The sequence below is a fragment of the Galeopterus variegatus genome, unplaced genomic scaffold, assembly GCF_000696425.1.
Source record: "Galeopterus variegatus unplaced genomic scaffold, G_variegatus-3.0.2 Scaffold4914, whole genome shotgun sequence".
Classification (NCBI taxonomy): domain Eukaryota; kingdom Metazoa; phylum Chordata; class Mammalia; order Dermoptera; family Cynocephalidae; genus Galeopterus; species Galeopterus variegatus.
The window spans coordinates 102,224-129,958 of record NW_007731025.1 but is presented as its reverse complement, the minus strand read 5'-3'; the positions used below and the strand labels follow the sequence as shown (position 1 = coordinate 129,958).

At 44.1% G+C, this 27,735-nt stretch overlaps 1 protein-coding gene across 1 annotated transcript; it reads right to left on the bottom strand.

The window, feature by feature from the left end:
• Positions 1–521: 521 nt before the first annotated feature.
• Positions 522–26,361, bottom strand: TNFSF8 (tumor necrosis factor (ligand) superfamily, member 8). Its single transcript, XM_008588596.1, has 4 exons — positions 25,873–26,361; positions 15,427–15,469; positions 2,457–2,528; positions 522–1,029 (listed from the first exon to the last, which is right to left on the bottom strand). The coding sequence occupies exons 1-4, from the start codon at positions 26,065–26,067 to the stop codon at positions 635–637; spliced, it is 705 nt and encodes a 234-aa protein (XP_008586818.1). The 5' UTR covers positions 26,068–26,361; the 3' UTR covers positions 522–634.
• Between the last annotated feature and the right edge of the window lie 1,374 nt (positions 26,362–27,735).

Below are 27,735 nucleotides of genomic sequence, written 5' to 3'. Positions count from 1 at the left end.
TTTGCACCTTCCGTCTGAAGAACCAGGGGCTGCCCCAGGCGGGGTTCTCCCCAGGATGCTGGGGAAAACATGAGGCATGGCTCCCAGTGCCAGAGCAGTGGTCAGGCAGGTGTAATCTGGACACAGGTCAGACAACAGCCACAAGGGTATCTGCCAGTTTAAACAAGTTTCCTGTGTGAGGAATTCCCTGGTCTTGGGTTGGATGAGTAGGCAGTAGGTCATCTGCCAGGTAAAGGAAGTATCCCATGAAAGACACACTGTAAACACCCACATCCAGCTCCCCTTCATTTCCTGTTAGGGCAGTGTTGCTAGTTGCTCTGGTACTGGAACCCCAATGTATTTGGGGTTCTCAAAACAAAAGAAATGGTTCAAGGTCATGCGGTGACTTAGAGGTTAGGCTGGGGCATATATCCATGCCTTGTGATCCCATACGGGGCTCTGTCCACTACATTACATTGCTTCCTTGCCTTCTATCTGAAAGATATGTCACTCAAAACTCTCTTTTTGATCCTAGAGATGTATCTTCCCAAGAGACAGAAGGAGAAGTATACTATTTAATATCTGTCGTGGTTTCAGTCTTGGTCTAAAATTTTCTGAGAAAGTTGCTTTCTTCCTGAAGGCCAGGAGAAACAGTTCAGTCTGAACTACTGTATAAGAAGATGGATAACACATTGTCAAGAGGAAAGGTGTCTGTGTCCACATACTGGAATTTATCCACATTGACTGATACGGTGGTGTTGGCCTGCAGGTAATCCAGCAAGAACTGGGAGAGATTCTGGTATATGTTTTTTGTTTGCACTTCAGACTCACACACTGTCACCAGGGCCTGTTTTTTGACCTCTTCGTTGATGAGAAGCTCCAACTTCAGGTCGACAGAATGATTTGGGCATTGCATGAGAAACTGCAGTTGGCAAACGATGACATACCAACCTGGGAACTGGATCACCAGATTCCCATCTCGATATCTGACTCCGTGGACAATGCCGTCTTTGTTCCAAGACAACTTGGATTGGCTTAGATGCTTTGACACTGGGAAGAGAAGTATAAAAAACAGACTTATTGAGCAAATTGCAGGTGCAGATTGGAAAATTCTGTCTTTATTCAAGTTTGCTCCTTCAAAACCCCTGTTTTCTATAATGTGGCTGGCTGTGCCTACATCTGAATATCTTCCATGTAAGTCCCTCTAGGGTCTGCTTGTTATTCTGGGCACAGGTAGAAAACCAGCCCTCTTCCTTTTTCTCTAAAACTCAAAGATGGAGGATCAAAATGCACATGGTACTGTACATAATTATTATCATGTTATCTTATAATTATTATCTTTCCCTTTTCAGGCTATAAGCTGCTGGACTGTATTCTTCACCAGGTCTGGACTATCATGTTCATTCATGAATGAACATTTGGTGGTAAGCATTGCAGAAAATACCAGAGATAGCACATTCAATATTGTTCAATTACCAACCAATTTAGGTATCAAGATGTTCAGGTGAATCTCCATTAATTTTCATATTTAACCATCCATTGTCTGAATTTTTGGATGTCTCCTTTCTTTAAAAGGGCAACCAGACATAATTTTGTAGGTTTCTTATGTGCACAGGAAGGGGCTTTTACCATCCAGAATGTACAGAAAAGCAAAAAATTAGCAGATCCTCTAAGCCGATATATTTGTGTTGGAAGCCAAGTCTCTGGGTCCTCACAAGTGAAAATTAGCACTGACTGGAAAGGGTGCCTTTCAGAACCAGGAAGCTGGTGTGTTAGTTTTAATTGCTTCCATGCTTTTCCTTTAAACCATGTTGCAATTCAATTGAAGAGGGTAAAGTAATCTAACTACAAAATTGAATTTTTAAAATGGGCAGAATGGCTATTCAGAGAATCTTGGCCATCTCCTCCATATCTCATTCTTTTGCAGTGTAAGTGCCTCTTGCTGTTTCATTTATAAGGGACCTCTTACCTTAAGTACCTGCAGTATGCAAATAGGCCCTGTGCCAACATGTTCATTAAGCTGTCAGTCTGGGGACAAGGCAATCTTGTGGTTCCCTTGTGAATAACTTCTTAGAGGCAGAGATTAGGAGCCTGCCTCCTTTGCATTAGGAAAAGGACTGTGTACTTGACCGAAACTATAGGTAGCTGAATAGAGAAGGGTGATGGAGGGGGAGGGACAAGGATGGTGGGGGCGGGGGACACAATGCCTTTCCAGCCCAGGTAGGCAACATGAAAGAGTGAATGGGGCTGAGGAAAGAGGAGCTTTGCTGCTCTGGAGAGTAACACTCTCACCTTTCTCCCCAAGGCATTCAAATTCAAATTATAAACAATATCATGCAGGCAAAACAGAACACAATCTGCAAGTCACATTCGGCCATGGGCCTCTAACTGTGACCTCTGGCTTGACTTAGAAGTTGCTGAAAGGCCACAGGAATTGGCCCTCATATAATTAGGTTTCCCTGGATTCAGTTACTGACCTTGGAGGTAGGCCCATGACTTCTTGAATGGAGCCTTTTTCAGGATACACAAGAGGTCCTCCGAGCAATTTCCTAAAAATAAAGAGATCAGCATTAAATGTCTTTTGTTATCTGGGAACTGGAGGCACCAGATCTTTTTCCATGACCTTTGATGCAGAATTGCCATTCTGTTTCCATTTTGGGGGTAAAAGGGAACCCTTTTTATTATTTATTTTGCCATTAAGTATCTTTGGATTTTTATTTTTTAAAATTTATTTTTTATCGTTTGCTTCCACTTGGGCTTTTACAAAAGCCTGTGGAAGTCGGGGAAAGGAAACAAATAGGACCTGAGTTCTATCATGTGCCAGGGGCCATTCTTGTCTTGACATTCTTGTCTCAGCAGCAAGTCTGTGAGGGAGGTGTTATTAAGTCCCTTCTACAGATGGGAGAAATCTGGGGCCAGACAGGTTGAGTACATTGTCCTATGTCATTCAGCCAGGAAATGGTAGTCAGAATGATAATACAGATAGCAATTATTGCTCTCCTGCCTACAGCATGGCAGATACTAGTCTGGGTACTTTTACCGATATCAGCTAATCTAGTTCTCAGACTAACCTAGTGGGGTTACCCCTGACGCCTAGACATGGTCAATGATATATTCAAGGTCAAGCAAGTTTGCAGAAATGCTGGGATTCCATGTGTCAGTGTCTGATTCCTGAGGCTGGGTTTCCTCCTCTAGGCCGTTTTGCTAGACAAGATAAAAACATCTTTGCATTCAATTTTAAGAGGACATAGGATTAAAGATATCTTGGCAGGAGGCCTACTATCCAGAGCTTCCTTGGCTGAGGCAAGCACGTGTACATCATTATGGTATTTAAGAAATAAAATGTCTCATATATTCACTAGTGATGGTGGCTTAGCTTTTTTCTTATTATAGTTAACTATTTTGTATGCGGAGAACTAAGTTACACATTTCCTGTGACAACTCATCAATTCAACTCACTCAGAGCAAATCCCTTCTCTTCTTTGAGCCTTGATTTTTCCTAATCTGTAAAGCTGGGAAATTCCCTGAGCTGACACTGATATCTTTTTGGTGATGTCACCGGAGATGACCATTCAGTCCATCCATCAGACATGAGGCAGCCACAGGCCCATCAATGGAGTGGTCACACCCAGTGTATTTCTTCACTGCATCTCCAAGCAGTATCTGTTGGGCTCACAACCTTCACCATTGTCCTCTCTGCCCAGGCCTGAGAAAGTCCCTCCTGGTCTTCCTCACAGTTCCATGTGTCTTTGGAATGGTTGAAAGTTAAGTGAAGAGTTCCCTCTGCTGTCTGAACAAGTTCATTGCTAGGGGTACCTCGAGCAGAAGTAGGGGCAAGTTTTCGTCCTTATCTGCTCTCATCCCCAAAGAGGTTCTGGTCTAAAGCTCTCCATGGTGATGAAGACCAGTGGACCAGCTGCCATTCTCTGGATCTCATTCCTCACTCATCCTGTAATCAGTGTTCTGACCCTGCCTGCTGAGGTCCACAGCCCACACTCTAGGGTGTGTAGATTCAGAACCACAACACTGAGGGCTGCTTATGTTCCTACTGGGCTGTGTCTACTGTTAGGGAGATCCCCAGTCCAGCCTCCTCTTTTGGGGGTGTAGAGCATCAACTCAGAAGGAACTACATGGGCTGGCCCCGTGGCTCACTCGGGAGAGTGCAGCACTGGTAGTGTCGAGGCTGCAGGTTTGGATCCTATATAGGGATGGCCGGTGCACTCACTGGCTGAGCGTGGTGCCAACAACACCAAGCCAAGGGAGACAGATCTGACTGGATCTCTGCTTGGAATCCCTTTCTTGGAATCCCTTTCTGACTTTCTTTGCCTGCAGGATCAGGCCCAAGCTCCCCCTCAGCATGGCATTCATGGTACCTTGGGGTGTGACTCCTACTGAACTCTCTGGTCTTATCCCTCACCTTCCCTCCTCTCCTTGCACTCTACTCCCAATAGCAATAGCAATAGCAATAGTAATAGTGATAGCAGCAGCAGTGATAGTAATATTAGTAAAAACAACTAATACGTGTTGAGTAATGGCTATTATCCAGGTACTCTGTTAAGCATGTTACATGCATGCTTAACATGCTTAACATGCTTAACTTTCATAACCACCCCATGAAAGAGGTACTGTAATTATTTCTATCTTGTACATAAGGAAACCAAGGCTTGAAAAGGGTAAGGGACTTGCTTACATTCACACAGCTGGCCAGTGGTGGAGTGGAGATTCTAACTCAGGCCCAGAGGATTGTTGACCACTCTACCGGAGTTTGGGGGCTTGTGGTGCCCCCAAACACACCATGTTGATTTGTCATTCCACCTTGGCACCTGCAATTCCCCCTACATGGAATCCCCTCCTTCACCAGGCAAGTTATTTGTCATCTGAAACATAGTCCAAGATGCCTTCTCTGACCCTCCCCTCTGTCTGCTCCTCCATCGGACCTGTTTGCCTCCTCCATTGGTCCGTGAGCCTTCAGGGTACAGACTACTGTTTACACATCTCCACCGTCCAGCCCGGAAGATGCTTTGTAAATGTGGAGCGGAATCATCTAGTCCCTTTGTCTTATTTTCCCCCGTGGATACCAAGTAGGAACTTAGGGCATGAATGGGGTGAGTGGGGATGCTTGGCCTGCCTTTCCCCTGGGGGCCGGAATAGCATGGGGCCTTGTCCTCCCATAGCTTTGCAGGTCAGGTCAGTTGAGACAGGTAGATAAGACTCATGCCTGGGCTGAGGCCAGCACATCATACCAAGAATAGGCTCTGCCCAGTGGCCGAAGGCCTCTCACACCATGCCACTTGCAGTGGCATCTACATCAGGTGAGCTTCTGTAAACAGGTGGTCATAGAAGCACGAGCTCAGGCTTGCCTATCATGCAGCTTCTTTTGTTGTTTTTTTCCCCTTTGGTCTTCACATGCTTAGTGGCATGACCTCAGTTGTAATTCTAAGAAACCCAAGGATGGAAAAAAAAAAAAAACAACAAACTTATTTTGAAGCATTTACATTTCCTGAAGTCAAATGGCATAGCTTATTTTAGTTTTTCTTAAAGAATCTCATAGAAGGTTTCAAGTTAATGGAAAATCACGGGCAGCCTCTTTGGAGAATGACGTTGCCAGAGCTGGTGTAGAGAGGAGACTGGAAGCAGAATGAAAAAGAATGCGGCTGGTGAACCTGGCTGGAGAAGACCCCAGAGGAGGCATGATGACTGTCCTTTAACATTTGACATGACTGTCAGCAGGAAGACAGTGCAGCCTGCTCTGTGGGGCCCAAACACCAAGGCTCCAAATGGAGGCTGAAGGACATGAAGCCCTGAACTAATGGCTAACACTGCTCCCATCCTCATTTCTCAGAGGCAGCAATGGAAAGTCCTGCACTGAGGACAGCCAAGTCACAATGTAAGTGGTAGAGTGGGTAGCTCAAATATTTGGCCAGTCAGTGCTGCTCAGACATTGAGTGAGCTGCTTTGAGGTCAGGAGGCTCTTACTGTGAGCTAGATAAACATTCTCTGGGTCATCAGCCATGTGGCTTGAGTCTCCTAATCATTACCTTGTGAGTCCACAATATGACTTTTTTCTTTGGTTAGGAAGACAGGAAGGAGTGACATAAACAGATGGTGCTACATGCAGCTGGAATCCTGCAATGTCCCTGGAATTTTGAAGGCTAGAAGAGTAGGGAGTAACACACACCTCTGTTTTATTCGTTTCCCAGCTCAATGTGACATCTTGAGGGGTTGAGATTGCAGAACAGAACATTAGGCAGGGGGAAATGAGAACTGTCTACAAGTAGTGGCTGAGATGATGACTTGTGAGTTAGTGTCCCTATCTAGATAAAGAGCAGCGTGGATTTGATTACACAGAAGGGCCCTTCTAGCTTATTCTAGCAGGCTGTGCAGACTCAGCTGCCCACTGCCAGGCCTGCTACAGGATGGGGGCAAAATCAGTCCCAGCTCCAACTATCTGTCTTTGTGGGCACCTTGCTCTACCTGAGGTAGGAGACTGTGTCTTCACACATTCAGATTTTCAGACACCTACAGTGATAGAACAGAACATTTTAGCTCCAGGGAAAATCTAAGTTATAAATAGTCTGGTTCTGTAAATTGCCTTCCCAAGCTTTTTTCTTTTCTAGAAGGACGTAGACCCTTCTTTGGGTTTGCTTGGAAGGCTGGAGAGAAAAATGTCTCAATGAAACCCTCCCGGCCAATTGCACAGAGGAGAGAGATAGGAAGAAAGAGAGGTTGCTCAAGGTGGTGACTAGACTCTACCTTGAGATTTCATAATGTTGAACTGAAAGGGCCACTAGATGCCATGTTCACAGAGATCCTAGTTTTATGAGTGGGAAGACTGAACCCAGAGAGACTGAGTATCTGGGTTCAGAACACAGGCTCCTGACTCCCAGGCCAGGGCTCTGTCCATGTCTTTTAGTCTTCCCATGGAGCAGGGAGGGTTAAATGCAGGGAGAAGTGAGTTTGCAGCCACCTCAGACATTGGAACTGAAAACTGATGAGACAGCTGGAGGTGCTGGGAAAACAGGCAGTAATGAGCCTCCGGGATCTGTCTGGTGGGAGAATGCCAGCAGATGACTTCAGGCCTATGTGCTGAACCCTGCCAAGTCACAGTCAGGGCACTTGGGCTTATAAATGGAACAATGCTCAAGGCAGCTCTACTGTGGAAAAACAAAGCATGCCAAACATTCCTGCCAGATGGTATGTGGTCTGAGTGCCAGGTAACTTCCAGCTCTACAGCACCTTTGATATAAGGACCAGGCAGACACAGCACATCTCAAGAAAAGCACTGGGTTCTGGTAAAGGCTTTTAGCTTTAGACCTGTCACATCCCTTACTGAGCCTCAGTTATTGCATCTATAAAATGAGGATAGTAACAGTCAACCCAAATGTATGGACGTTGAGAAGACACAATGAGATTATGGATGTCAGGTGGCCAGGGCAGCCGGTGGCTGGAGGAGACACTCAGCAAACGGTAGTCTCTTTCTCCTCACTTCTCTTTTCATTGTTGTTATGATGTCACACCTTAGCAATGCCACTTAGCAGAGTGAATGGGCTGGTGAAATGCTCATTAAAATGAAGTTAGTGACATTATCTGATGGATTGGAGTTTCTCAATTATGCACTGAAGTGTTTGAGGCCATCTGATGCCTCCAGGAAAGTGTGCAGAATCCTCCTTTCATCTCTTCAAAATACTTTAATCCTTCCAAGAGGTAGAGGGATTGTCCTAATGCAGAGATGCATCTGCCATGTCCTTGCTTCTTTTCACCCTTTGGGAGAATATCCAGGAGAGACCCAACTGGGACATCTGGAGGACAGGCTCTCTGTTCTCAGTAGAATTTGGGTTCCAAGTCAATCCTTAACGTAAGGTTCATTTCAACCGGCTTCAGTATGACCATTTCCTTGATGCCACCAAGCCAACTGGTGATGGAGAAATGAACTGTAGCATGGGCCATTTGTCAAATAAAGGACAACTAGGTGACCCTGGATTTACAACAGCATTTGGGGAATACCCATCTCGACATGCTTAGTGTTAAGCACATAGAAAATGGTCAGTAAATACAAATCGAGATCAAGCTGTAATTCATTTAAATCCCTTGAAGCTTCCTTGGGATTTGGGGGTCTTGTAAACCCTGATCACACACATAAGACGAACCTATCTGACTCAATGGATATTTCCTTGAAATTCACTTATACTAAATGCAGGTTGAATTGACATTTTGGGGGGTATTTAAGAAGCACCTTTAAAGTATATAATTTAAAAAGAAAGGTGAGTCTGGAGTTGTATGGTGAAATCTGCTAACATTTTTAATAACTTTGAAAAAAAACACTCCCTAGCTATTCAAGATGCAGAAGTACGGCAGCCACTCCCTAGCTATTCGAGATGCAGAAGTACGGCAGCACTCTTAGGTGTAGGATCAGGCAGACTTGGGTTCAAATCTACCTCTGCTACTTACTAGCTGTGTGGCTTTGCAGAAACACTCCCTAGCTATTCAAGATGCAGAAGTACGGCAGCACTCTTAGGTGTGGGATCAGGCAGACTTGGGTTCAAATCTACCTCTGCTACTTACTAGCTGTGTGGCTTTGCAGAAGTTGCTCAGCCTCTTGGAATTGTTCTTTCCTCTTCCCAAAAGTGAGATTAATAATAATCCCTACCTTGAAGACCTGCCAGGAGGATTAAATGAGATAATGCGTAACAATGAGCCTGGTGTCTACCACCCCAAGTATACTAAATAATGGTTGGCTCCTTTGCCTGGTCCAGGGCTTGTGCTGCTTGGCTTGTGGAAATTTAAGTCAATATGTGTTATGTCCAGAGAGCTTGAATGAAATACGTAATGAAACCAGTATGAGGAAAAGGACTGTCCTCCCTCCTTTCCTTTCCTTTCCTTTTTCCTTTCCTTTCCTTTCCTTCCTTCCCTTCCTTCCTCCCTTTCCTTCCTTCCTTCCTTCCTTCCTTCCTTCCTTCCTTCCTTCCTTCCTTCCTTCCTTCGTATTTGAATGCTGGGAAACTCTTGAGATTTCCTCTAGATTCAGAGACTTGTGATCTGTGTGTGCTAAACTGGTGTATAAATTTTCACATTTGTATGAGTAATCTATTTTTTTTCCCTTTTCATTTTTCCTTTCTCTCTCCTCCCCTTCCCTTCTTCTCCTATCTTTTTCCCCCTCCTCCTTTCTCTCAGTGGCAGGGGTGGGGGATTAGGGGTAGACGAATGTAGAATTCTGGATGGCCTCCCCAGAACCCTATTCCACTTTATTCTGAATGGCTCGTTTTCTAGTTTATTTGTTGTAGACAGATCCCTGATTCCTGTTAGCTCTGCCTTAAGAAAAAGAGAGTGGGTTTTGAGTGTGTTTAATGTAAATGAAGAAGTAAATAGGCTCCTTGAATCCTGTGACTATCTGAAAAGCAACTGACCCCCTGAGCAGGAGCACCCCCCACCCTCTATTTGCTGTGGGGGAAAAAGAAGACAAACCCAAATTAGTGAACTGGGCATTCTAGATCCAGATCAATCCATCTGAGAGAGGGAGGTCTCCATTTGCTGCTTTTCAGTCTTTCTAGGGCAAGGGGCTATGAGGAAGAGACGGGCTGTTGCCCCTTCACCTTGCCTCTTCTGCCACCAGTGTGGTGTCCCTGAGGAGCTGCCACCATCTGGACTGGCCACAGCACATCAGAAACAGTTGGGTATTGGTGAGAAGCCAGTCTCCTTGGTTTAGTTTCACTGTCTTCAAAGGGCAGCTTTTATTGTATGTTTGGGGGTGGGTTCACTAGGTAACACTAGAGAGCCAACCTCATGTGGTTTCCTTTAATGCCCATATTTTCTTTTTAGCGGGGGTACGGAGGATGAGGGTAGCCTGCCAAGCCTTATAAAAATTGTAAATATTAGAAAAAATGGTCAAAGAATTCTAAGACATTTGTTTGCTTCATGAATTGTTATACTCAAAGCAAAATCCACCCCAGAGTAGGATCATCTGGCTTGGTCCCCTCACCTCTGATACTCTAGGAGCCAGAAACCCAAGTCCCTGAGAGGGAAAAGGCGGTGGTTCAAGTCTCGGGACTGGAACGCAGATATTCTAAATTCCAATCCAGTTCTCTGCCATTGGGACCCTGTCCTCAGCTGGAGAATGAATCAGGCGAGGGTGGGGAGTGTGCTGAGAAGGCTGAGACCACACGGTCTACGTACTGTTTCAACTTCCTTCAGGCCTCCAGGAACCTTTGGAGAACACACGACATTTGCAGGAATGACACATTTCTTCTAACTGGCAGGCAGTGGGGGAAGAATTATCCCAGGTCACATGACCCTGGAGCTGCAGAGCCAGGGCTTAAATTCAGTCTCTGCGTCCCTTGCTGTGGACCAGTTTTTCCCCTCATACAAACCCACATGTGTGGTCACCCCTAATGTCCCTCTCTGCCCCAGAGCTTGATAACAGAGTATGCTTCAGAGACAGAAATGCAACAGCTGGGGAGCAGGTGGTGAGGAAGTGATAGAGAATGTTGGAAGGATTCCTAGACTTGGAGAGCAGGTGGGGGCACTGGAAGGAAACACAGGACTGGGTTTTGCTAAGTGTTCCATGATGCAATCCTGGTTGAGCAGAAGGGCCCCCAGGTGAGTCAGCCTGGATTTGAGGTCTTGTCCCACCCTGTACTAGTGGCAAAATCTGAGGCCAATCAGTAAACCTCTCCAGTTTCCTTACCTATAAAATGGGATAACAGTGACCCTCGGGGGCTTGCTGAGGACTGGATGAGCGAACCACCATGTCCTTGGCCATCTCTTGGCACATAGTAGGTGCCATCAATGTTCATTATTCTCACTCTGCCAGGGCCTTACACAGATGCAGTGACGGAATACCAGAAAGCCGTCTTAAGTGTTGTCTGCAGAATCTTCTAGTGCAGGTAAGAGCTGCCATTTGGTTGCCAGAGTATTTTGTTATGAAAAGGTTCAGGGTACATTGAAGGCTTAGGGGGTGAGACCAAAGGACCAAAATAATTCTGCAAAATCAAGTCAGTAGAATTTGAATTTCTGCAGAGCTTGTGAGGGGATGGGTGTGTGTGTGTGGAAATAGGGAGAAGAAGGACATCGTGCGGAAATAGGGAGAAGAAGGACATAAAAACATTGGAAGGAGAGTGGGTCTGCCTACATGGCTGAGGGCTGAGCCCCAGGGAGGACAGCAGTCCCTTGAGAAATTCCCAGTGGCTGGATGTGTGGAAATAGGGAGAAGAAGGACATAAAAACATTGGAAGGAGAGTGGGTCTGCCTGCATGGCTGAGGGCTGAGCCCCAGGGAGGACAGCAGTCCCTTGAGAAATTCCCAGTGGCTGGAAGATCTGAGGCCTTGCAAGGACAGAGGGTCTTTTAAGCAACTCTACGTCATCCTGGGACTGCACTGTGGTGTACTACCCTGCCCTGCCAGCTTCTCTGCGTACCCTAAACCCTCCTGCAAATGTTGGGTGCTATTGGAACTCTAGGGAAATCAAGGCAAAGGTGGCAGTATTCTGTGATTTGGGCAAATGAGCCACACACCACGAGCTCATGTGAGATTCAAAATTGGTGGGAGCAGAAAATTGAAAGAAAAGGTGATGAGGAGCAGCACGAGCCCCACTGTCTTTGTCCACCCTCCTTGGCTCCCCGCCATGTGTGGGATGTGATGGGACCATCTCATTTGGATGTGGAAGAACAGAGTGAGCCCTATGCCCGAAGGATGTGGGCTCAGCCAGGTGGTGGGCCAGGGTCGTGTTTGCTGTCCTGTTTTGATGTCATGGCAGCTGCACATTCTTAAGTCTGTCTTCCGAATGACAGAACTAAGACTCAGAGAGGAGAAGGGGGTGGGGAATCTGTCCTCCCTGCGCTCTTCCTGGCTCACAGCCCCCCTGGTCCACTGAGTTCTAAGCACCACGGAGCGGGTGTGGGGTGGCAGTGGGCTGGGGGCTATTCTGGCCAGGAACAGGCTTGAGTTAGGACTCAGAAATCCTTTATTACAAAAAAGCTTCTGTGGTTTCCCTGCAGCTAAGGGTATCCTGTGTTATGTCACTTTAATGTGTGCACACAGCCCTACATTCCAGGCTCTGGACCACTGCCGGTTTCCTGATGATGGCGAAAGTTTTTCAATAGCTAGTGGCAGAGGGCTCCCTAGAAAGTGTCTGACTTTCACCCTTGCCCTCCCTAGTGACAAACCACATGCTGCCACTGGTGCTTCCTCCCAGGAGATTCCCCTCTGCCTGGAATGTCTCGCAATGGCTTTTTTAAAAAAGGGGCATTTTGCTGCTTTTGAGCCTGTTTAGGATGGGCTTCTTGGGGAAGGAGGCTGTGGCTTCAGATCTCCTCAAAACAGTTGTCAGCCGTTTTTATTCTATCTTTACACATTAGACAAGAGAATTATAGTCTCATAAAGTGTCAAAGCTGGAAGGACTCTTCCAGTTCACTTAGTTCATTGCTGCTGTGTTACAGATGAGACCCAGAGAGGAGAAAAGACTTGCCCAAAGAAACACAGCCTGCTGGTGTGGACATCAGCTCTATAGTTCAAATCTTGCCCTGTCGTTTGCAGAGGTAAGGAAAGGGAACACACACAGCAGGTCACTGGCATCTCACGGTGAAGCACGTCATCCAGGGGGAATAGGGAGGAGCCCTGGACTCGGATCCTTGCTCTGCCATTAACTCCTTATGACCTTAGGCAAGTCACCTTAATTCCCTGGGCCTCAGTTCCTCATCTGCAAAATGGGAATACTAGTCCCCACATGGCTTGCTCCCACGGTTGAGGCTAAAATCAACTCAAAGGACGTATGGGAAGGTCTTTAACAAAGTATTCACAACCCTAGCGGGGATTGCCACCAGCACTTAAAAACAATCTAGTTGTGGAAACTGGATTGTAAACTAAGGTTGGTTTTCCATTAGTTTGTGTTCTGATATTCCCAGTGATGACCCAGATAAGAAGAGATCTGATAATCCATAGTTCTCAAAATTTTGAGTTTCATGGACCACAGACATTTTCCTCTATAGATGAAAATTCAGGGACCATCATGGAGTGGGAAGCTTTTTATTTTGCCTATTGTGAACATCAAAACTAAACAAAATAACTCTGACAAAAAGAAAACTAAGTTCTCATCTCCATCAACTTCATGTTGTAAAAGAAGGGACATTTTAACATCAAAACAATGTAGGAAGGATGTAGCCTCAGAGGAAGAGTACCCCTTACATTAACTATGATTGGCCACATGAAAAAGGGACTACTTTGTCCTTGTTTTTCCTATTCCACTCTTGACTGATGAACTTTATTATGGCACCAGAATCACTTGTTAGAGCCCCTGTACTTGGCAACCTACAACTGAAGGGTTCTGCAGGCAAGAAAGCTGAGAATCCGGAGTGGCTGAAGTCCCTGGCCTAATCAAAATTATCCTTGTCATTGAGACAATGTTCATGCTAGAGATTGCCTCTCACTCTCAAAAAATGAAAAGTTCCAGTCTTAGAAAATCTGGGTGGAGGCGGTGGTGAAACGGGGAGAATGGAGAGAGGAAAATTATATTTACTCAGTGGATTTTGTTTTTTGCGAAGCTTCACGTAAACATGTGTTACATGTTTTTTTTTTCTTTTTTTCTATTTAAAGTGTCCATTTTATTTGCATATGTACTCGTTGATCCTTTTCCTTTTCCTACTTTCTTTTTTTTTTTGTATTCTTTTTTTTTTTAATTTTTATTTTGTCAATATACAATGTATATGATTATTATGGCCCATCACGGACACCTCCCGCCCTCCTCCCTCTCTCCCCTCCCCGTTGATCCTTTTCCTTTTCCTACTTTCTTTTTTTTTTTGTATTCTTTTTTTTTTTAATTTTTATTTTGTCAATATACAATGTATATGATTATTATGGCCCATCACGGACACCTCCCGCCCTCCTCCCTCTCTCCCCTCCCTTTTTGTGTGTGTGTTTGTGGGTGAATTAATTTGTTTGTTTTTTAGCTCCCTCCGATGAGTGAGAACTCAGACATCTGTCTCCAAAGCCTGTAGTGTTCCTGTAGTGTTTCAAACTCTGGTTTGTGAGCCAAATCCAACACATCATCTCATTCTATAAATAAAGTTTTATGTAAATACAGCCATGCCTACTCATTTGCATAGAGTCTGGCTGCTCTAGCACTACAAAGGTGGAGCTGGCTAGTTGCAACAGAGACTTCAAGGCCCACAAAGCCTACAATATTTACTTGTTGGCCCTTTATAGGAACACTGTGCTTTCTTCATTATGCCTTACTTCTTTTTAAATTAATGTGATGGTTTACCCAGGCATTATGGAAATTGAGGTTACATGTTCAGTCATTCCAGCCAAGATTGAGATATTATTGACAAAGCTCTGATTATAAGTCTGCTTTGAAAGAGGCAGCATCCTTGTGTGTCGGGGCCTTTTGCCCCTACTTTCTAAGTCTCTGGGTGACAGACAGCAAGAAAGCCTTTGCCAAGAGTATCCCAAAGGAAACTCCGAGTGTGCTGCTGTTGGTGTGAGGAGCTAAGTCCAGTCATCTGTGTCCCAAGGATGCCCTGGGGTCCCTACCCTGTGTCTCTATTGACTCACCCTTCTCCTTTACTTTCTTCTCTGAGCTGTCTGGTTATCCAGCTGAGCACATTATCTAGGTTCTAAAGGTTACAGGACTGAGATGGGAATTAATGTTATTGGGTGGAAAAGACACTGGATTAAGAGATGAGGATTGTTCGGTTCTAGGTTTGGCTCTGTATGACCTTGGACAAGCACCTCACTTTCCCTTTCTTGGTCTTACTTTTCCTCCTCTGAGCAATAGAAACATTAATCAGATGATTGCTAAGTTTTTCATCTTCAGCGTTAACTGAAATCTGCATAGCGCTCCTCTGGGGCTGGTAGAGACAATGTGTTAATCAGTAACTTCAGTGATTAGAAATATAGGCAGTGAGGAGGAGGTCTGTTTTCATAAGTCCTCAACTTTATTATACATTTTGGCTATTACCAGTTATTTCATGACTTCTGTGTATTGGCCGTCAGGTCAAGCAATTCACAAAGAGAGTCCCAGCGGATTCTCCAATACCTCAGTGAGGTGGGCATTATTATTCCCATTTAACAGATAAGGAGCTGAGGCTCCCAGGTAGGAAGCAGAGCCAAGATTCATACCCACATTTGACCAGCTTCAGGTTTTAAGCTCTTAACACAACCCCGCTTTCCGTTCCTGTCAGTGTGTAAGAGATAGCCTGTGCCAGAGCTAGCATTTTCGTTGGTGGGACTGTTGAGGGCTGGTGGGAGACTTGTGTGGATGACAGTATTGATCAGGGCCACCTCAGATAAATCCAGATGCATTGGCTTGTCTCAGAGCAGCCCCCACCTCAACCCCTACCCCCAGCCACCATACTGTTGGGCACAGTCACAGTGTTTCTGGTTGAGAGTTGGGAACCACACCTGATGACATCATTTGGATAATTCACTACCCATTGACTCTTAATTCCAAGATCTTACCTCCTTTAAGAGGGAAGTTGTCTGGTGGGTTGGGAATGGGGTCCTGGAAGAGAAGAAATAAAAAAGCGTCATGAGGATGACATTCAATTAAAACAACGTGTCTTTTCCATATCCATTTTGGTTGTCCTCAAAGTACTGTGCAATTTAGAATTCACCCTCCATCTGACTCTTAAATTTTGAAAATTGATTCTCAGACTTAGTTTACAATGGGCTTTCTATCCATTTGCTTGACAACCTGCCTATCGGAAACACAAGACAAGGATAACCATCCACATTTCACAGATGAGAAAGATGGGGTTGAGAGAGGGCCACACAGTAAGTTTATGACAACTCAGGGACCAGAGCTGGAACTCTTTACTCCTAGTCTGCTGCTTTTTCTCCTCCACATGTGTTGTATTTTTCTCCCCTTCGGTCAACATAAGAACAACTGAGTGAACTGGCTGGTTAGCTCAGTTGGTCAGAGCACCAAGGTCAAGGATTCGGATTCCTGTGCCAGCCAGCTACCACCCCTATCCCCCCCCAAACTAACCCCTAAAACCAAAAAAGTGATCAAGTGTAGTGTGTAAGTACACACATGATTTTTTCCATGTTTGATTCATCTGTGAAAGTATGTTGTAAACTTACCTGGGAAGGTACATCTCTCTTCTGTGGTTGGAAATTTTGAATTCAAAATTGAGTGTTTATATGCCAAACATAGGGAGGATACCATAAATCATCAGATTAGGTCCCTGCCCTCATGAATTTATTACTCATTTGTCTTTGAATGTAATATACAAATATTTATAAATATGCAACATAAATACAAATGTAGTATATATTCATATTATATATTATTTATTCTATAATAAACATAAAGACATACATAAATATTTACACAAATAAAAGGTTGATAGAAACAGATTGTTCTTTGAAGGAGGGAGTCCTGGGCTGAGGGATTGGAGGGAACTAAAGGGAGATCTAGTTCATTCGCTCTGAGCTAGAGCTCTGTAGTCAACAGAAGCAGAGGGACACAGTTCTTTCCGCTAATAAATTTCTCAGAGACTAATTCACCACTCCTATTCCCCTGCCCCTTTCTCCCCTCAGCTATGGAGACACTCCTAAGGTGTCTTGCCAATAAGAAATGAAGTATCTCCTTTCTTTTTTGACCTGGTCAGGTTCGAATCTCCTGTAGGATAATTAACTAAATACCAATAAAGAACTTGAGAGGTGTGAGCATGTACATGGAAAAAAAAAAAAACAACTTCCCAACCTCTACCAAAGCAAGAATTTAGCAGCTGTCCACATTGTGTTTTCTTAGCATTCTACATGAACATCTAGGATTATCTGGAGTTCACCTTTTATCCCACCATTTCCCTAGGAGCTCTGTGCTTTGCTTTACACTGACAGCTTGTTTTCTAATAAACAGGTCTCTTCTCTAGCCCACATGGGTAGCAGTGGGTCAAGGAAGGCACTGATGGAACAGCCCCACATAGCACTGATCTGGAGATGGGTGAAGGTCATAAATATTTGGGCCTCAGCTTCTCAGGGGGAGGGAGGTGAACTTGGCAGACAGGTCCTTCCTTCTCTGCTGTCATATTCTATGATTTCGTTGCCTTAGTTGAAAACTCTTAACAATGCTGTACATCTGTGATCTCTCAATTATTCATGTAGTTTGTAGGAAGACCTGGCATCACAAAATTCTTCTTTGTGTTGCCTCTGTGAGAGGACAAACATTTCAAAAGTAAACAACTAATTGACTGCTGAGCATGACCATCGATTAGTGTTTGTGGTGCTAAGATCACTGAATTCATCAGCTGCCCAGGGACAGTGGGAGAATGCTGAAATAGCAAAACTGGTAGAGCCATCCCAGAGGCCACCAGGACCTGGGGAAATACTAGCTGATCAGTCATGCAGCATAGGTTGAATGAGCACCTGGTCTGTAGTAGGCCATATGTTAGCCATTAGAATATGTCCCACCAATGTTATGGTTTCATCACTAATGCAAGTCATTTAAAAAATACAAATATATATAAAATTAGAATTGCAAGTTGTGGCAAGTTATGAAGGAAAAGAATCAGAGTGCTTTAAGAGAGTGCTTCTCAATACTTAATGTGCATACGAATCACCTGGGGATCTTGTTAAAATGCAAATTGTGATTCAGGAGATTTGTGTAGAGCTCGAGAGTCTGTATTTCTGACAAGCTCCCAGGTGATGCTATACTCCTGGCTACAGAACACACTTCGTGTAACAAGGCTGTAAGAGGTAATATTTGATGGGGAGGACCTAATTTATATGGGGGTCAGGGAAGGTCTCTCTTCTGTCTATCATTTGGGTGCTTCCTTGTTTCCTAACTTCAAGAGCGATGTAAAAAGCAGAGGATTTTAGTGTAGGAAAGAGTCCAGGGCCCAAGGAATCCAAGACAGAAAGAAGTGTGACTGTTCCTATTTTGAAGAGCTCTTAGGACGAGGTCTCTCTGTACCTTCCCCTGCCTACCCTACCCATGATAGACAAATTTAGAGAATCAAAGCCAGAGGGGAACCTAGATATCTTCCAGTCCATCAAGCTAATTTTATAGAGGAGGAAACTGAGGCACTCAAGAGTCGGTGGCAGATCCTGAACTAAATTTCTCTTGGGTGGTTTCCAGTGCCCTGGGAGAGATGCTGTCTTCAGAAACTAAGTATAGAAAAGCTCATTCCTCCCTCCCCTGCCTGCCATAAGCAGTCCTTGTGTTTGGGGGTGGAGAAGCAGGCTCCAAAGAGACATGGCTGTTAAAATTTGCTGAAGACTGTTGATGCCCCAGGCACTGTAGTAAGAGCTGTCTACTAACTCCTCTTTGGCAAGATGTCCCCTAGTCCTAGTTTTCTCTCTCAAATCTTGCCTGGGGATCTGGGGAGACATGAACCACCTTGCTCATCAACTTGGCTTTGAGTAAGATAGTTCATGGACTTAACATGGACATCAACAAATGGACTCTCCCAGGTTTTCATTCTCAGTTTCATTGAGTGGCTCAGGAAACTGCATCTCCATGCTCCACTTCCTCAAGTGTACTTCCTTTTTCCCCCCCAGCCTCTGTGGATGTCTGATGAGTGTTCCCAACAATAATAAAATTATTTCTGTGTGTGGAGAAAGAAATGGTCATGCTTAACCTGTTCATTCTCAGGTAAAATGACTCCCAGCCCAATCATTTCTTCCTGCCTAGGACTGTTCTCTTCTTTAATCACTGTGATTAGAGGGTTAATAATCTTTCCCTCCCCTGGCTTGTTGCAAATGTAATAGATACCAAAAATAATTAGCAAGTGCTTAAAAATGGTGGTTATTTTGGGGACTGCCTTGATCCTAATGATGTGCTTAGTCTGCCCCAGTACTTTGAAAGGCTCATTTCTTTTTGCAGGGCAATGATGTGCAGGTGCAAACAGCTCCCAAATTTGCTTTTGACACAATATGCCCTAACTTAAAATGATAAAAGGTGATTAATGTTTTGAATATGCCAGGGGAGATTCCCTATTCCCTTCCTTGCTGTCCTCACATTGTCTTGTGAGGTGGGTTCTGACTCATGGTGCACGGAGTCCTTTGCCAGGAATGCCTCTCTTAATTTCAAGCTAACATGATTAAGCACTTAATGAGAATTACTCCTGAGGCTAAATGCTTTACATGCATGATCTTATTTTGCCTCTACCTTGACCTCAAAGGTGAGGGATTGACTAAGGCTTAGAGAAGTGATAACATAATGTGATGATGCTTACAGAAGGCCTCATGGGCGGTGAATAGCAGAGAAGGGATTCAAACTCAGGTGTGTTGACTTTGAAGCCAATGTTTGTCAAGCCTTGCTGTTGCCTCTCTAGATTAGGGCAGGAGGAAGCTGGGCAGCAGATTCTCCTGAGACTTGTTGGAAAGGTGAATGGAGGCCATAGAAAATCCCCAGGGGAAAGACTATTTTTACTGGGAGTACCTGGTTTGGCATGGTTTGTGAAAAGAGGAATTGGATCAGAGTGGCTTAAAGCAGTGCTTCTCACTTTAAAGGACTCACTGTCACCTGGGGATCTTGTTCAAATGCAGATTCTTATTCGGTAGGTCTGAGAAGGGCCCTTAGGTTTTGCATTTTTAATGAGCTTCCAGCTGACGCCAGTGTTATTGGGTCGTGGAGTAGCAAGTGCTTAAAGCCATTTCTCAATAGGCAATTAGAACACCTGAGCTCTTGAGAGATGGTTACAGGAGGCTGAATGTGGCTTTGGGCTCAGATACAGGTTTAGAAAATCTTCCTGGTCTAAAGATGGGAGTGGCATCCTGTCCATCAACCTCTTCTATCAATGCTTTTTCCACCTAGTTCCATTTTCTGCTGCTCCCCTGTACAGCCTGGACCCACCTCTTCTGGCACCCCTACTCCTGTCCTTCCACCTGGGCTTGCCTTCCTCTGAACTGTGCCTCTGCTCACCCTTATGCCTCACCTGGAGTACCCTTCCCCACCTCCACCTGCCATCATCCTTCCAATGGAGAGCTCTCCTCTACAGAAGAATGCTAAATAATACGAGTACTTCAAAACGTTCATGGAAAAATAGAATTGAAAGATAATACAATCTTTCCATGAATGTCCTGAGGTATCCCTGTAAATGTGGCATGACAGAATTAGACAATCATCCTTTTTTAACCCCCAGTGCATTAACTGATTTAGACAAGGATCATCGAAAAAAGCCAAAACTTTTTTTTTTTTGTCTTTTTTCGTGACCGGCAACGGATCGCAACCCTCAGTGTCGTGCCCGTACCGGACCCGGACCGGCAACGGGATCGCAACCTTCGGTGTTGCCCCTGCACCTTGCTCAGCCAGTGAACGGCCGGTCTGTATGTGGGATCCGAACCCTCGGCGGGAGCGCCACCACGCTTCCCAAGCGGCGCACTGTAGCAGTGCGCCACCGGGCCGGCCAAAGCCAAAGCTTTTGAGTGAAGAATATTCATATCTTCAAAATATTACCTCATAGATTACTTATTAATAAAAAAGAAAAACCCTTTCACAAGAGACAGCCAGTGGTCACCACCTAAATTAAGTGACTAGACATACCATCATCAAAACGGGACTACCTGACGTAGGTCCGTAGCCATGCTGTGATAAGTATAGAACATTACTGGGTACTATTCTTGCCGGAAATGTTTCATCTGAATATAATCTTGAGTACACACTAAGATAAATCCAGAATGTGAACTCTTCTGTAACAGAATTGGCCTAGACCTTTCAAAAAAGTCAATGTCATGAAAATTAAACAACCAAGGGCAGGGGACACTGTTAGATCAGTGCTTCTCAAACTTTACTGTGCGAGCAGATAACCGGGGGAGCTTATTAAAAATGCAGATTTTGATTCCATAGTTCTGGGGTGGGGCCTGAGATTCTGCATTTCTAACAAGTGCCTAGGACTACCCTTTAAATAACATTCTAGATTAAAACAGACATAACCAGCCTGGCTTGTTAGGTATCAGTCCGTTAGAGCACCACCTTGTAACACCAAAGTCAAGGGTGCGGTTCCCCATATTCACCGGCCAACAAAAAAATAAAACAGACATAACCATAATATACAGTGTGGTGCGTGACCCTAGGCTCAATTCTGGATCCCAAAATAAAACACAATAGCTATAGAAGATTTTTGACAAGCAGAGAAATTAAAATATGGACTATATATTATTAGATATTACTGAATTAACATGAACTCTCTTGGCTATGATATGGCATTGTGGTAGGGAGATGGGTGCTGAAGTACAAGTGATGAAAGGTTGTGCTGTCTACAACTTACTTTCATACACACACACACACACACACACACACACACTATACATGTAATATAAAGAGAGCACAAATATGGTAAAATATCGACACTTGGCCAGTCTAGGTGGAAGGCTATACTAAAACCCTAGTTTTCTGTAGGGCTAGTTTTTTTAAAAAAAATAAAACTTTGGGCATAAGGCATGATCTTTCTAATTCTTGAAGGACTGGCTTCTGTTCTAGCTCTTCTGTAAGCCCCTCTCACTGCAAGCAGAAATGATCTCCCTCTCCTCTGGTCTGTGGTATTCTGTGCCATTCTGCCTGGAGCCCGAGCTCTTGAGTCCTTGAGGCTTCACCTTCTTAGAATTTAGCAGAGAGTTCCCAGAAGACAGGGATCCTGCCCTGTCCACTTGCATCTTCCACTCACAGCTCAGCAAAGGTGTGCTCCTGAGGTTTTCAGTAGATTTTGGGGGTTGATAAATGGGATAGATGTCAGGTGGAGAGACTAACTTGGGTAGACAGAAGTATCACAGGGCATTTCAACCCATTCCTATATTGTATCTGAGCTTAAGAACAAATCAACACCCACACCCCCACCACCAATAATCACTGCTCTTATGCAGGCGCCCAGCTCACTGCTGGTGGGGAGGTAGAGTGGTTCTGTAAGGCTAAATTTTTAAAGAAAAAGAATCTTCTTTTCTTATAAAGGGAAAGGACGCAGCAGCTTTGTCTTTCTTTCTACTTGAAAACCTAACAATCCTGAGCTTTTGCTCCAACCTTCTGGAATGCAACCATTTACATTCTCAATTGGGGTGAGATAAACCCAGTCTCCCGGTTTACAAAACAGAGATGTCTCTAAGGTTGAAGGCCTCAGAGCCCCCTTGAAATATAAACCCAACCTCTGGTGGGTTTATCTGGGAGCCTATCTCACTATGTATTTCTTTGTCTCTTGAGGAGATGAGAAGTTTATTTTTTCTTCTGCATTGCTACATAAAAATTGTGAAGTTTCATATTTACTCTGTGTTCTCTTACAGGCTACCTATGTTCATGTACTTGTGTGCCTCGTCATTAATAAATACATTTTCTTTCTTTCCATATTGATGTGAAGAGGTGTCTCCCTGTTGTAGAACTTTAACTTCCTCAAGAGTATACTGGTACAATCTCTTTGGAGGCTGGTTGGCGACATTTACTGAAGTGAAAATACACATTTATTGCCACCACTAGGAATTTATCCCATGGATATACTTACGGATATGGACAGAGGCCAAAAATTCTAGAGAAAAACATGTCTCTTACTAGACACAGATGAAATAAATTATGAAGCATTTGTACAATGCAGTCTATGTGACTCTTCGAAAGAATGAAATGTACTTCTGTGAATTGACACTGAAGGATCTCTAAGCTATACCATCAAGTGAATAAAGCAAGGTGAAAAACTATGAGTTTATTACAATCACATGTGTGGACTGTGTATTTGTAGATGCATAGATCTTTGGAGGTAACAAACACAAGAATTTGTTACCTCAGTAAAGAGAAACTGGTGGTTGGGTGGGGAGGTTGTAAGTGACTTGTATTTTTCCTCTTTTTCTTTATTTGCTGGTTACTTTTCTTAAACCATGTAAATATAATATTTTATAAGAAATATGCTGGTTCACATGTAAATAAAACAAAAAACTACCACCACAGAGACTTTAAAGACATCATTAGAAAGTAGGTTCCCTAAGCAACATGAGAGCAAGGATTTTATGGATTTTGCTCAAGGCTATGTGCCCAGTGCTTAGAACAATGTTCTGCACACAATGGATCATAAATGTTTGAGATTGAAACCTAAGTTCCTTCTCTGTCTCTCCCAAAAAGTTTGACCTTGGAGTTATTTGATCTTCAAACCTAATCTCTTTGTTGATTTCCTACATGTCCTGTATCTTTTCTTTATCCATTTGCTCAAGCTGTCCCATTGGCTGGTAGTGCCTCTTCTATCTCCTTTCTCCACCCGTTTGAAATTGTTCATGTTTCTCAAGCCAACCTGAAACTCCACCCTCCAGTGGAGTGTCTCTTAAACCTACCTGGGAAATGCTCTCTGTCCTTAACTTGTGGTCTCACGGTGGTCTTATGATGGTAAGTCCATCACTTATTATATATGATGACTTGTCTGTTTAAACATGTGCCTTTGATCTAGAACAGTGTGACCTCTTATGCCAGTAATACCATTCTCATGGTTCGCCAGCCCGTCCCCATCACACGCAGAAAATGCTACGTGGCCATAGACCCATTCCATTTTTAATAATGGGGATGTGAGTCGAAGCTCCTTGGGTTTCTCCCATTGATTTCTTCTCCAGAGGTCCTATTAGAGACTCTCCACTTGTCTAAGTTCTACCTTTCCTAAGGTCAGTCTACACTCCCTCTTCCTACAGGAAGCCTTTCATGATAACTCAAGCTCAACGGATAACACTTTCTTCTCAGTCCTTACAACAGTTAATGTCTGAGGAATTTATTGGAAATGATATGTATAAAGCATTTAGTGCTTAATACCACACCTACAGTTAATATTACAGGTCTTAGCTTTTAAGAAAGTAACTGAAATTTCTTGGGCTAAGAAATCACAGCACACCAAACCAGACAATCAGATGTGGAAGTGAATCTTTTCATATCCAAATATGAGGAGTATGTTAAGGAAATGGATGCACCGAAAGATAAAGCTCCCAAGAGAACAGTGGCAACTAAATTTCTCAGTGCTTCTATGGCTGTGTGTATTGGCAAAGGGAACGATGTTCTAATTAAACAATCAAGTGGTCTTGACTTTCCCATTTTCTCTGGGTAACTTGGTTCAAGCCCAGTTCCCTCTCTGTTCCTCATTTTTCACACTTAAAAAAATGAAACAGAAAGGTCCACTCCAGTTCTTTCATAGAAGGAATCAATTCAACTAAAAGTTGAATTTGAATGAGGACTATTGTGGAGCTCTCTCTAGCTTGATATATCACCATCACCACCCCTCCCCAGCCATCTAGGTTTCTGTCTGTCTCTCTCTCAGCAGTTCTAGCTGCGTCCTCTAACTAAAGAACTTCTTAAGAGCCCACATCAACTTCTTTTCTCTGGCCATTGCTATAAAATGGCACACCCTTGACTTAGTCCAAATTAAAATTACACAAATTGTACAACCTCTACAGAAGAAAAAGTGCCCTCAAATGTTTTCAAGAGTATTATTCTTAGTGGATGTAGATAAGCCCATTAAATTATGAGTTTTACAAATTCCACTATGTAAATCAAATGTTAGCAACTCCTGCTTTTCACTTTTATGCTGATATGAGCTTCAAAGCTTCCTTTAAATTTCAATGCTTGACAGTGTTTGAGAAATAGATATCAAAGCCTTTTTGCCTAGTTCTTTTTAGCAATTGATGAGATATAGTGCATTTGGCCTAAGACAACTGATGGAAAACCAGAACCAATTTTGCTGGATTTTAATGTTATGAAAAGTGTGAGCTGTGAAGTAATAAACAGAAACATTATCACTTTGGCAGGATGTGTGTGTAAGTACAGTTCTTATATTACCAAAATTAACAAAAACTTTACTTCATCAAAAAAAAAATTCATGAGTGATATATGCTATCAGTACAGTATTTTCTATACAATACATAAGTGGTAAATTCTCTGTAAACACAAATTTCCTAAAATATGAAGAAGCTTCCTCCTTCATCTCTTGTGTTTTCAGAAACAAATCTTACCATTTGCTTCAAACCAAGTAAATCTTCCAAGACAGTCTGGCCCTGCACAATGTGTACCCCACAATTGCTTAGCATTCTGAGAAATCTCAGAGGGAACAGGTATTAAAAACATTTCTCTGTTCTGCTCCTGTGCTCTCTTTCTTGTGACAGTCTAAGTTCTTCAGAGCGATGGCTTGTGAGGAAGCTTTCAATTTGTCTTGTGGTCTTTAACACTGACATGCCCAAAGCTCTTAGGAGCTTCGGTCTTCTGTCTTTTTTCCTTTCCTTCTAGACCTTGGCCTTTGAAACTTAGCTCCTGTTTTTTCTTTTCTTTTTTTAAATTCTTCCCAATGGATGAGGCCTCAGAAGCCTCAGGAGCGCTTGGACTAATAGCACTGAACAAGGAGCTTCGGTCTTCTGTCTTTTTTCCTTTCCTTCTAGACCTTGGCCTTTGAAACTTAGCTCCTGTTTTTTCTTTTCTTTTTTTAAATTCTTCCCAATGGATGAGGCCTCAGAAGCCTCAGGAGCGCTTGGACTAATAGCACTGAACCTCAAAATCTAGCCTGAAGGCCTGATAACAAGTTGTGCAAACATGTTAGTAGATTTCCTTTATTGATTCCTTCCTTGATGCTGGTCTCTGACTCTACAAGATTTAAATCTTAATTTCTCAAGGTCAATACCTCCTCTCTGCTCTTTTGGTTCATACAGATCCGGAAAGTTCTGAGATGATGGCCCAAGAATGTTTCTCTCAGAAAGCCAAATTATTTCACAGACTTAAGTTCCTGTTTCTTTTCTCCCTTTCTCTACTATATATATATATACACACACACACATACACACACATATGTGTGTATATATACATATATATACACACACATATACACATACACATACACATGTGTGTGTGTGTGTGTGTGTGTGTGTATATAATTTTATTTTTTGCTCTCAACTGCACCCAGGGCTCTTTCTCTGGGGCCACCTGAGCACAAATCAGAAAGGAAAAGCGAGGTAGAGTCCACTTACCGTCCTCTGAACTACCAACACCATGATGGTTGCCACCGTGACGACGAGGCACAGCGCCAGCGTGGCCGTGGTGAAATAGAAGTGGCTGCGGCTGGTGGTCCCCACATGGCTGGCCACCGAGTCGGCCGGCACTTGCATGGCTGTGTCGCGAGAAGGGGCCACTCGGATGAGTGCTCTCCGCAGCCCCGGCTCCATCCTTTATATAGTCTTCCCCACATCACACCTTATCTGTCTTCATCTGATTCAGTTCTGGGCCCATCTCTGTTCCAAGAAGGATTGTCCCCCTGCATCCTGGATCATGTGACCTGGAAAAAAACCTTCACCGGCTGCCTGGTGGAGCAACTCTTCTCTGGAGGCGTGAGGCGAAAAGCGGCAGCAAGGGTGGGGGAGAGGTTCATTTTTCATCGCCCGAGATTAATCTGAGTGCAGAGAAACTGCAGCTACAGAGAATGTGGCTGATGTCAGAGGGTGCGTAGGAAAACGACGGTTCCCCTGCTGTGTGTGTGTGCGCGTGATCACAAAGTGACTTCTGTTTCGACTAGACTTGTCCGCAAACCACCTTCCTGCTCTAGAGAGAAGCTTAACGCTCTGGCTGGTGAGCCTGCAGCTCAGGGGACCTCCTCGGCTCCTGTCTCTTGGCTGGGTCTCAGGGAGGCTGGAGTCCTCCACCGGCAGTGGGATGACTGCAGCACGCTCTGGCTGGCGAGCCTGCAGCTCAGGGGACCTCCTCGGTTCCTGTCTCTTGGCTGGGTCTCAGGGAGGCTGGAGTCCTCCACCGGCAGTGGGATGACTGCAAAGGCTGCAGTTGGATAACATCGGCTCCTGCTGAAAACTGGAAATGCTGCCAGTTACCTGGAAGGAAGAGGCCACAAATGTGAAGATCTGTCTTATCTAAAGGGGGACAAGCCCCTGGCAATATGAAATTTGGGGACAGGTGTAAAGAAAGATACTGTGGGAATCTGCAAACATTGATTTTTTGAACAAAAATTCTGCAGAGTGTTTTGGGATCTGTGAAACTTGCAGATAAACCTAGGCTGGCCAAAAAACTCATAAAAAGGGGAAGGAATTGGTGGTGAGGGTGAAGGCGGGGGAGGGGAGGCGGTGTGGTGTGTGGGGTGTGTGTGTTCTGTGTGGTGCACTATGCGGCGTGTGTGTTGTGTGTTCTGTATGGTATGTATATGTATCTATGTATGCATCTATAGGTGAATAGGTATGTGCGTATACAGTGTGTGGGGGGGTGTGCATTTATGATTGTGTGACATATGTGGTGTGTGGTGTGGCATGTGTTGTATGTGTATGCAACTACTATAATCAAACTTCCACTGTCTCAGCCACAGTGCTAGGAGCTTTACACATGGCCTGCCCCCACCTTCGCCTCCACCCTCTGAGAAGGTAATGTTTCTTTTTTACAGATGGGAAAACTGAGGCTCAGAGAGAATGAAAACTGTCTCAACCAAAGTCACAAATGTTGATCAGTGAAAGAACTTGGGTGCATTTCTGAACCTGCCTGGCCACAAAGCCCTCCCATGCGTAGGCATTCAGCCTTCACTGCACTTGAAGGCTGAAAATCTGAGGTTTGGCCTCAGTCCTTCCTTCTTAGCCTTGGGTCTTGGTACAAGTCCTTATGGTCCGCCCTTTCCCATCTGTGTTACAGTTGTAAGATCGAATGAAATGATATAAGAAAAGAGTACTTCATGAATGGGAGGAGACCTGGCAAACGGCGCAGGACAATTCCTGTTAACATCCCAAGTGGTCCCCTGGGCCAAGTCTGGAATTTAGATGGATACGATAGATTTTCTGGGGAACAGAGCTGGGTCACATCTGTGGCTATTAATAATCCCCATTTCCAAACACCAGTTAAAA